Source organism: Nannospalax galili, unplaced genomic scaffold (assembly GCF_000622305.1).
Source record: "Nannospalax galili isolate Female #2095 unplaced genomic scaffold, S.galili_v1.0 scaffold633, whole genome shotgun sequence".
Classification (NCBI taxonomy): domain Eukaryota; kingdom Metazoa; phylum Chordata; class Mammalia; order Rodentia; family Spalacidae; genus Nannospalax; species Nannospalax galili.
The window spans coordinates 7,018,212-7,029,920 of record NW_008336075.1 but is presented as its reverse complement, the minus strand read 5'-3'; the positions used below and the strand labels follow the sequence as shown (position 1 = coordinate 7,029,920).

At 40.3% G+C, this 11,709-nt stretch overlaps 1 protein-coding gene across 2 annotated transcripts in view; it reads left to right on the top strand.

The window, feature by feature from the left end:
- Ptpn4 (protein tyrosine phosphatase non-receptor type 4) overlaps window positions 1-11,709 on the top strand; it is a 133,244-nt gene that overhangs the window by 64,225 nt on the left and 57,310 nt on the right. For both annotated transcript variants that reach the window (XM_008830873.2, XM_029562405.1), the window contains one exon: window positions 7,858-7,926. In XM_008830873.2, coding sequence (XP_008829095.1) covers window positions 7,858-7,926 — 69 coding nt within the window. The remainder of the gene's footprint in view (window positions 1-7,857; window positions 7,927-11,709) is intronic.

Sequence of the window (11,709 nt, the reverse complement as noted above, 5' to 3'; positions counted from 1 at the left end):
CAGGATGACTCGCTGTCTTTCCTCTGTGGTTAGAAATGCCTGGAGGAGTTGTTGGCAATCTTCCCAAGTGGGTTGGAGGGTAAGAAGAATAGACTCAGTTAAAGCAGTTAAAGCCTGAGGGTCCTGAGAGAAAGAGGGGTTATGAGTTTTCCAATTATACAAGTCAGAGGCTGAAAAAGGCCAATACTGGATCTGATCCCCTACAGTTCAGAGAGGAAGAACCTGGGTAGTTCCGGTTCCATCAGAGGGGCCCCCTCTGTCTCTTCTCAGGCGAAGTCTGCTAGATGGAGGGGGAGCTTGGTCGGGTTCGGTAGAGTCAGGAGAGGGATGAGGTAGTTCTTGGGGTGGAGGTGCCTGCACAGGTGGATAGGGGGAGGCTTGGTCCTCGGGGAGGACTGGCTTTTGCTTCTTCTTCTTCTCAGGGGAAGACTGAAGGGGCAGGAGGGAGGAAGTGAGACTCGGGGGAGCAGAAGGGGTATGGGGCCCCTGATCAATTTCTCTGGTTCCTTGAGGAGGTAGGAACGGCCGTGCCCAAGGTGTGGGGTTCCAGGCCAAGTCTTCCCAGGTGACTATATAAGCCACCTAGTCCGGATGTCCATGTGGTCCTGGGTGGAAAATGTATTCCTTGACCTGTAAGATAGTAACAAGGTCAAAAGTCCCATCCCTTGGCCATCCTTTTTCAAAAGAGGGCCACACCGAGGAACAGAAATTCTGCCACTTCTTCTTCTGAACCTCCAGTGATAAGTTGCGGGCCCATTCCACGACCTCTTTCCAGTGTTCCAGAGTTAAACTTAAAGGGGTAGTCAGTGATTGACCCATGGTAGAGGTCATAAGAGAAAGAGAGAGGGGGGGGAGAGAGAGAGAGAGAGAGAGAGAGAGAGAGAGAGAGAAAGAGATGAAGATGCCACTCCAAACAATTGTGACCTGTGAATGTGCTCATGAACAAGTACCTATTGTTGTTCCAGTGAGTGTGCTTGTAGACGAGTACCTATCGTTGCCCAGTTTTTCTTCTGTGGGGGACATGAATTTGTCTGGGATTCACACCTGGGACCCCCTTATCCTTCCACGGGAGTCTTTTAGCGGCGAGCACCCTGTGGCTCTTATTTGCTCGACCCATGCCCACAGGGCTTTTAGTGGCTAGAGAGAAAGGAAGATATAGAAAGACCATCCTGTCTCCACCCGTGTGGGCAGTCGGGGTCCACCAAGAGGGCTAAGAGCCTTCAGCTTACGCCAGGGAGTAGCCCTGGCCAGAAAGCCTCAATTACTCTTTTGCCATTAACGGTCCCACGCGAAGACTCAGACCAAGAATAAAAGGAAAGATAAAAGGGGTAAGGGAAGGCTTAGAATAGAGAGCGTAGAAAAACCAGATCTTCTCCTTTTTAAGATATTAATACAACCTTCAAGCACACACATATCACACTGAATCACATTTGTGTGGACCAGTCCTTCTTTCATTCAGATACATGCTGCACCCACCATTCTTACTTTTGGGATCCCTGAACACAGACATAGACAATACACAGAACAGAGAATTCTTTGGCACGCGCTCCTTAACTCAAGAACTGAAAGTACAGAGTGAGAGGGGAGTAACCAAGCTAAGCTCCCTTCTTCTCCCAGGGGAAGGAAAGCTATTCTTCTCCCGGGGGAAGGAAAGCTACGCTGTCCTCCCCACTCCAGACCACTCCGGTCCCTAAGGCCAGAGTGTCAGAACCAGGGGCCTCTGGGCACGTCTGCCACTCCCACTCGTTCCCAGAATACAGACTTACAGGTCCTGCACAGGCACAGATGTTCAGACGGAACGTTCCCAGAACAGAAAACTGACAGACATTAAGACCAAGACAAATCACAAGACTTCTATTCTTACCTCCCGCTGATCTGAGGAAATGGATCTGGGGGTGGCCTGGATCTCGGTGGAAACTCCAAATGTTGGAACCCCAGTTTGGGGTACCCAACGTCCACAGGAGGCCGCTCCCCAATAACTCAGTCCTCAGACCAGGAGATGCAACAAGCAAGAGGATTTATTTGGCGTTTTGTGCAAAACGGACCCCTGCCTCACTCGGAGGGCAGAAGCCCAGAGCCCAGTTCACAGGTTTCTTTTAAAGGCAAGAGGACAGAAGCCCAGAGCCCAGTTCACAGGTTTCTTTTAAAGGCAAAAACTACAAGCGGCGGCTATGTGCCAAGCAGAGGTAGGGGGGCATTTCTGGGATGATTTCCAGCTTGGGCAGGGAGCATGAAAAAGGTCAGCTCAGCTTGTTCTTAGCAGTTAGAATTATTTTTCATTTTTACTTCCTTGTACAGTTTTTCTCAGGCCTGGGGGATTTTAGTTTAAATCCATCATTTTGGAGGGACTTGGGTCCATCATTGACTTGGGTCCATCAATATTTGTTGAATTCCTTGATCATTTTTATGATTGTTCTTTTAAATTCAGTGTCTTGGGTTATCTCTAGGGGGTTCTCCTTGTAGAACTCTTTTAAGGACTGGTGGAGTTTGGTGGGGACATAGTGTTTTGGCTTTCCATTTTATTATTCTTTCATTATGATTTTGGCATGTGTACTTCTTTTGTTGTTTATGATTCTGATATGAGAATTACGTTGGTCTGTTTGTATTATCGGGGTGCCTATGTCCTTTCATTATAGGTTATATAAAGCTGGTTAGTAGAGGTTTCAGGTTTTCTCAGGTTTTATTTTGGAGAGAACTCATGGCTTCAGATCAGCTATTCAGGAGCACCCACAGAAGCTCAAGTCAGGTTCCAGTCAGGTACACTCAGGCTACTTTCCAAGATTTGGACCCTATTAGCAGAAGCTCAGAGAAAATCTTGGAAATTCCCTAAGCAACAGGGAGGTGAATTTGGGACTCTCAGTTGTTCTGCTGTGTTCTCAGCCCCTATGTCAGAGGGAGGCCAGAAACCAGCACTCTGTCAGTATGCTGAGATCACAGCCACTACACTGATGGAGGTCAGAGCCCACCCTCTCAGGCTGTCTGCTAGGATCTCAGCCTTAGCCTACCAAAGTCAGGTCTGCCCTGGGGTCTTGGGAGGGGCCTTATGATTTCCTAGGTAGGGACATGGGTATGATGCAATTAGGGGAAGCTCACCACAACAGGGAGGCAGGATCCAGCTGCTCTCAGGCCTTCCTGTGTGTTCTTAGCCCCTGTACCAGAGGGAGGCCAAAACCTGGCACTCTGGCAGTGTGCTGAGATTACAGCCACTACATTAATCAACAATAGACTGACTCTTAATTTACATTTTTCTAGTGGACCTGAATTCAAAGAACTCTAGTTCCCCTCCCTATTAGAACCCTCTGTCTCCCAGAACTGCGCTCATGGCTCTCTTTACCTCTCAACCTGTTCAGATGAAGTTATTTGTCTCCTTACCATGTACCAATGGAACTGTCCCTGGAACCCTGTTTGTCCTATTGAGTCCCCATCAGGTCACACCCATAATTTATTCAAACCAATTCTCCAGCTTCATTGGGAAAGTACATATTCAAATTTGGCTCCACTCTTAATCTTTACAGACCATCAAGTCTTTTCATCCCAGGTACCCCATTCATCTTTGGTCTCCTGGTCTTGCCCAGTCTTCACTGCTTTGATATGTTAATTCTCAAGCATACCCACATTTTTTCATATCTTTTCGGGTGGATTACCAAACTGAGGTTACCAAGGAGACACCTAGGTCATCAGACCCAAGAATGCATGGTTTACTAGAGTTAATTAAAAGTTATTAGTCCAGCCTATGTCCTTTAATAAAAATCATTCCCACACACAACCTCAGATCCTATAAGATTTTTGGGCTCTTAATAGTAAAATCAAGGCAACCAAGAGGTAAGCTAAAATAGAAGAATTCTGTTAAAAGAACTGAGAATAAAGTTTAAGTTCTTTAAATATGAAATTAATCCTTGGCAGCTGTGAGAATGACTAGAAAAAAGAAATTTATTTTCATTTTATGTGTGTGAGTGTTTTGCCTGCATGTATGTAGGTGAACCACATGCATGCAATGCCCATAGAGGCCAGAAAAGAGTGTCAGATCTCCTGGAACTCAAGTCTTCACTGCTGAGTCATCTCTCCAGCCCTGTAAAAGAATTTTTTTTTATTTGAGACAGGGTATCCCTGTAACTCCAGCTGGCCTGAAACTCACTATGTAGACCAGGCTGGCCTGGATCTCACAGAGATCTGCCTGTCTGCCTTCTGAGTGCTGGGATTAATGGTGTGTGCCAACATTCCTGACCCAAGAAATTCTTCTTTTCCCTTTTTTATTGAATTTTTCTGAATTTTAGATATTCCAGTCACTTTTATATTCATTCCTGTATGTGCACTCTCCCCTTCATATTTTCCACCTGATTTCATGTACTCTGTTATTTATTAATGGCATCTGTTCCCAGATGCCCTTGTGTACAGATCCATCCGCTGAAACCTAGTTAATCTATCGACTGTCATATACCATTAAAGAAAACTGATTCTCCCACTCCCAGAAACTATCAGTTGCCAGTAGTTTCCTCAGCTAAGTTTGGGGCTGCTTACCCACTTCCCCACTTCTATATTGGGATTTTGCCTGGCTTAAGCTTGCGTGGGTCTTGTGCATGCTGTCACCATTGTTATAAGTTTATTTGAGTAACTGTCTGGAAAACTGTTTCCCTAGGATCATACAACACCTCTGGCTGTTAAAATCTTTCTCTCCCTTCTTCTACAATGGTCACTGAGCTTTGAGTAGCAAAGGTTTGATATAAGAGACATATTCAGGGATAAGCATTCTGCAGTCTCTTATTTTCTGCATTTTGACCAGTTGTGGGTCTCCAGATTAATCACCATCGTTACATGAGGAACTCCTCTGGTGAACACTGAGCTCTATTAATCTGTGGATATAACAAAATCATTAAGAGTCAGTTTAATATTTCCTTTTAGCAGAATATTAGTAGTATGTTCTTTCCTATGGCCTGTAACTTGTCTAGCCGTGGGTTTCTAGGCCTGATGTCAGTGTTAGGTATGGTCTCCATCTTGTGAAGCACTTTCAATCCAATTATAAAGTGGTTGGTTACTCCCATATCTTTGGTGCCACTATTGCATGAGTTGGCATATCTTTAGTCATTTGTTGTAGCTCTCACAATTCACAGCTGGGTAAGGTTGGTGATTACTTTTCTCTTGTGATAGCATGCATAGTACCTTCCAGCACTATGAAAACTAGCCAGTAGAGATGAAGCCTTGAAGTCAGTACTAGGTTGATTTCTCCTGTTTGTTCTACAGCTCATGTAAGTAATATCTTCAGTAGTGGGGTCTTACTGTCAAGTTCTGGTAGGTAACCAAGAGCAGGAGCAATAGCCAAGAAGTAATTTTTAAGAAGGAAGAAGCAAAAGGAAGTATTTAAATCCCTATGGACAAAATTTAGAACATGTGATACTGTTAACCCATCAGCTTAATAAAGTTTTCCTATTCTTTATGTTTCTTTTTTTTTCTTAATGAACAGCAGCCCCACCCCTAAGCATATCTGCTGTAATCACATTGTAAGATTATGCCTATATTTCTAGCCTTTTCTACATGAATATATATGGTGTTTTGGGATGATTTTTATGTTTTTGTAATGATGATTTCTTTGGGGCAAGACTGGCTTAAATAGTTTTTGTCCTTTTCCTTAAGCTTTTCTGCATTATTTGAAGTACTACAGTAAGCATATATGTGTATATTTAACAATTGGTACTTTCTCCTTTCTTAAAATTCTTATTGTCAGTATTTGGTGTTCTAATATTGATTCAGACCTTGATTTTATTCTGGCCCCTATAAAGTATGTTATGGACAATATGTAGTATAAATACCTTTGAGCCATTTATCAATCCTGCTTTACTATGAAAGTCACCATGGTAATTCAGCCCTTTGAGTAGTAGAGTTCCATTTGAATCTGCTTTGCTGCCATATTAATACATCAATTAGGATTAAATTAAAGAAACAGTCTTTCAAGTAAATTAATTCAAGTAAATTAATTAATTAATCAATTCAATAAATTAATTTTTTCAAGCAAATTAATTCAGAGTCTTGGTTACACAGGTGTTAAAGTATCTGGCTGGGAAAGCAAGTTGGAGAGGGGTGATTTTGGAGAACTAGGTAGGCAGGAGGAATAATGCCCAAGAGCCAAATGCTCAGATTTGTTCTGTAGTCCTCAAGCCCAGACCTACTACTACACTTTAGAGCTGCCATCATAGTCAGTCCTGGATGTGCCAGAGAAATGTAGCTTTAATCAAGGATGAACCCATCAAGATGTTGTTAGTCACTGTCTTTTGTTTGCAAATCCACTGAAGCACCTCCTGGCACCTGCCAGCACCTACCAGTACATGTTCTGCCTATTTCTCACTTTTCTGATCATCCTTCCTACACATTGTAGAAATGGAATCTAACAGAAAGCCAAGTGGAAAGGGGATGTAGAAAGTGTAGTCTGTTCACTTATCACCCTGTGCTAAATGTAGCAAAGCAAAAGTGGGATAAAATTGTGGCCTGTGACAGCCCAGTTCACATTAATTGTATGGACACAAGCTATACATATTTATAGTTTCCTGTATTTATAGTTCTTAAGAACTTTAGAATGTATCTGAAGCACTTTTTAATTATCAAAATGTAATTACAAATGAGGTAGGAAAGGCAGCATGACAAATGTTTAATTATACACAATTCTATCCCTAATGAATATGTTATAAATAACCATTTATGACCCCCCCCATGATGAACACTGGTTAGGAATACTGATATTATTATCACACTTAGGATGTATTATTATTTTGACTAGGAAGTGGAACTAGGGATATTAGAGATATTTATTACTTTCTCAGCAAACCTGTGTGCATGTATGTTCATTTCTGATCTATATATCCAAGAGTTGAAGCTCATTATACTAATGTGGAAACACAAAGCTAGTGAACTTGATTACCTGCTTCTTAGAGGAAATATATTTTTCTAGGAAACGTTAATTTAACCATTTTTAAAAATATATAGTTTCTTATTTTATTTAATTAATTAATTTTTAGACAGGCTCTCCCATAGTCCTGGTTAGCCTGGAACTTACTATGAAGACCAAGCTGGCCTCAATCTCACAGAGATCTACCTACCTCTGCCTCCCAACTACTGAGATTAAAGGTGTACCCCACCACGCCCAGCATAATGGTTCTATTTTCTATACTAGAAATTTATGCTCTTTCACACCTCAGTCACAGGATGCCTTCATAAATTTGCTGAGAACCAACCTTTTATTAACAAAGTAAGCCTGACAGCACAAGTGTATCATTAAGGAGAATGAGATCCTCTGCATAAACAATGTGCTTGCTAGACAGATCAGCCTAATACCCACAATATTTCTAGCCTTACTTTCTTCCTAGATTCAAAATCAGAAATTCCCTGTATCTAGATGTGAGGGGAAGTTGAGGAAATGGTCAGTCTTCATTTCTGTAATCATTAGCAACTAAAAGGAAAAGAAAGAACAATTTTCCAAGATCCCACTTATTTCAGCCCCTTCATTAAGAATAGAACACTAGCTACATCTCAGTTCTATTAGGGTAGGTCGACTGGTGGAGCTTGTTTGATAAAAGACATGACACCCCATCTCTGGCTCTAGAGAGAGTATCCTAGCAGAGCATGCAGGAGAGCGAGTTCCTGTTCGCAAAGTTACTTTTCTATTACTCTAAATAAAGATGTGTCCATGGAACTGTGATTAAGCTCTCAGATAGAACTAAAATGTAGTACAGTCTTTCCTTCTTCTGCTTCCTTTGTTGTTCTTGTCATTAGAAATGTCTTGTCTCATAAAATTGTAATATAATCATGTTTTGTGTTGTCATTTTATCTTGTAGTTCTCTTTAAGATATTATGTATATTTATATATTTCAGTGGGAGAACTGAAGTCCAGTCAGTTCAGTATGGCAAAGAAAAGGCAAATAAAGACAGGGTATTTGCAAGGTAAGTCAATTCTGTTTTCATATCTGAGGATGTGTTTGGGATTTTTTGTGTGTGTGCCTGTGTGTATGTTCGTATGTGTCTTTGCACGGAGGGGTTGGTGGGAGGGGTGACTGGCTGGTAAACACATGCCATGTTGGGCATGTGGAAGTCAGAAGACAACTTGCCAGAATTAGTTCCCTCTTTCTATCATGTGGGTCCCAGAGGTTGAACTCAGGTCAGACTTGGCAGCAGGCACTTTTACCCATGTGCCATCTCACCATCCCAGTGTCTTGACATTTGTTTTTTTGTTTTTAATAAACTTTTTAAAAATTTATTTTATGTGTGTTTTGCCTGCATGTATGTAAGTGATATACAATGTCCATGGATTCCAGAAGGTGATGAATCCACTGAAACTAAAGTTACAAATGGTTGTTAGCCACCATGTGGGTGCTGGAAACTGAACCTGGTCTTCTGGAAGAATAATCAGTGTTCTTAACCACTGACTCATCTCTGTAGCCCCAACATCTGAGTCTTCAATTTATTTTATTTTTATGTGTATGAGTGTATTGTCTGCACATATGTGAGTGCACCATGTCATGCAAAGCCCATGGAGGCCAGAAGAGGGTGTCAGATACCCTGGAGCTAGAGTAATGGATGGTAGTTCTCTACCATGTAGGTACTGGGAATCGAACCCAGTCCTCTGCAAAAGAAGCCAGTGTTCCAAACCACTGAGCCATCTCTCCAACCCATCTGAATTTTTTGAAATGATAAAACATTAGAAATGTTTTCTTTAAGTATAGATTACGTCAAAGAAATGTAAACTTAGTTTGTCTAGTTTCCTGAATCTTTAATAATTTATTTTATCATTTTTGTTTTTATGTATATGAGTGTATGATCTGCCCATCTGTATGTGCACCTGTGTTGTGCAATGCCTGCAAGGTCAGAGTGAGCATCGAATTCCCCTGAAACTGAAGTTAAGGATGGTTGTTAGCTGCCATGTGGGTGTTGGGAGTCAAATCTGAGTCCTCTGCAAGAGCTCTTACCTGCCAAGCCATCTCTCCAGTTCCCCATTTCTATTTTTAGAAATATTTTAGTTTATTTTGTGTGTATAATTATATTGCCTGCATGTATATAAGTGTACCGTGTCATACAATGCCCTTGGGGTCAGAAGAGGGCTTTGGATCCCCTGGAACTAGAGTTATGGACTGTTGTTAGCTGCCATTTGGGTGCTGGGAATTGAACCCAGGTCTTATGAAAGAGCAGCCAGTGCTCTTAACCACAGAGACATCTTTTCAGTCCCTGCCCCCATTTTTATTTTTCAAGTTAACTAATTATTTTTTAAGTCAGGGTATCACTGTGTAACCCTGACTGGTACGGAACTTGATGTGTAGACCAGGCTGGCCTCTAATTCCTAGAGATCCACCTTCCTCTGCCCCCCTAGTGCTGGGATTAAAGATATGCACCATCACTCCCAGCTATATATTTCTTTAAATCATACTGTTAAAAGACAGATAAGTTGCTTTTGATTTGCCTTTTAATATCTTCCTTTTTCTAGAATTTGTTAGGGTCAGTTTGCTTTTTTAATGAGTGAAATGGCATGATCAGATTTATGTTTTAGAAAAGTGATGAAGGGAAGCTGGAGAGATGGCTCGGCAGTTAAGAACACTGGGTTTGAATTCCAGCACTCACATGGCAGCTAACAACTGTCTGTAATTCCAGTTCCAGGGAATCCAACAGCCTCTTCTGTCTTCCACAGGCATTGCCCAACATGGTTGCACTTACATACATGCAGGCGATATACACATACACATAAAAATAATAAATAAAATACTTTTTTAATTTAAAAAAAAAGAAAAGTGATGAAGGATGGAGAATGGATTAGTACAGCTTGGGTACCTAGTGATCAATTCAAAGATAATTGTAGTAATCCAAGTAAAAATAATAAAGACCTGAACTAAAATATTGAGAATACAGAACAAAGATAAGCAAGCTCTAGCATTAGCTGTTCACCCATTGGATAGAAGCATATTAAAACAGGAATTTGTTCTTGGTGAAAATTATTTAGAGATGATAAAGCCCTAAAGAATTATGTGCTTGGCGTCTATTGCTATTAGAGCCTTGAGAGTTTTCATAAAGATAACAAATAAGTTTTACTTTCTCTTATTTTAAATCCAAAAGTCCTTTCTGCTTTGTGTTTCTAGAAGAAAAAGTTTTGTATTTTTCTTTTTCTTTTTTCTTCCCTCCAAAGTAGAAGTTGCTCCTTTTTTCTAGTAATAAATGATAGCTACTATGTTTTTAAATTCCTATAGTGTCAAATAACTTGAAGCCGTCATTGAAAGATAACCCTTTACAAACTTTGTGATATTTATTCAAGATTTTTCTACACTCAGGGGTTTTTTTTATATATATATTTGTTTCAGAATTGTTTCATTGGTTTTTTTTTATCACACATTTTATGTTGAAAAACTAGTCATTTATAATGGCAAGAAGTCTATAAATAATTAAATTTTAATCATAAAATGTAGATTCAACTCTAGTGTTCTTCCTATTAACCCATCTTTTCCCTGTTCCAAGGGAAGTATCCATTGCTGAGACTATTTGAAAATGTCACAGTAATATGTCCTAAATACATCTAAGAATACAATGACTTCTCAAGGAAAAAGAACGTTTGAAACAAAAACTACTGAAACATAATTTTTAAAAATATTTTATTTATTATTTTTATTTTATGTGTATGTGTGTATTGCTTGCATATAGGTAAGTGCACCCGTGTCATTCAGTGCCTGCAGAGGACAGAAGAGACTGTCAGATCCCCTGGGACAGTAGTTATGGACAGTTGTTAGCGGCCATGTGGGTCCTGGGATTCGAATCTGGTCTTCTGCAGGAATAGTCAGTGTTCTTAACCACTGAGCCATCTCTCCAGCCCCTCAAACATGATTTTTTTGTGTGTTTAGTGGTAAGATTTACTTGTAGTTTTTCTTTATTCTGGGATTACTTTTATTCCTTTCTGTCTATGAATAATTTTCACAACAGGAAAACTGTTAGTCATATCTTGAGGGCTAGAGAGATGGCTCAGCAATTAAAATGCTTGCTGTTCCTGCAGAGGACTGGAGTTTGGTTATCAACACCCACACTGGGCAGCTCACAATTACCCTTAACTCCAGCTTCAAGGAATGTGAAGCTGCCTTCTGACCTCTGTGGACACCTGCACAACAATGCACCCCCTAACCAGAGACACATACATACGTATACATAATTACAAATAAAACAAAATTTTTTGTTGTTTGTTTGAGACAGGATCTCACTTTGTAGCCCTGGCTGACCTGGAACTCACTATGAAGAGCGATCCACTTACCTCTGCTTCTTTAGTGATAGAATTAGTGCACCACCATGCTTGGCCCATAAATTAAATCTTTAAAAAACATGCCTTAATAGTGAAAAGATTCAGTTGGCTCAGTAATATTTTCTTGGAACAAATTTGCTTGAATTTGAATGTTACAGTTTATTTCCACATTTGTTCAAAAGCTTTTATTTTAAAACAGGTTTGTTTATTCAACAGCAGTGGTACATTTAGAATTATAGCAAAAAACAAAACAAAACAAAAAAACAAAAAAAAGAATTATAGCCAACAGTGAAAATAAGCAAGTTTCTCAGTATTTTCAAATTTCTGGCATGTCACTCCTTGAGATTCAGGGACAATAAATCAGTATTCTCAGGAAGTCTCAGAAATTTCATGTCTGTGGTTATTTTAAACATACTTGTAACAATCTTTACACTATTATTATATGGGCTGTTAACTGACTA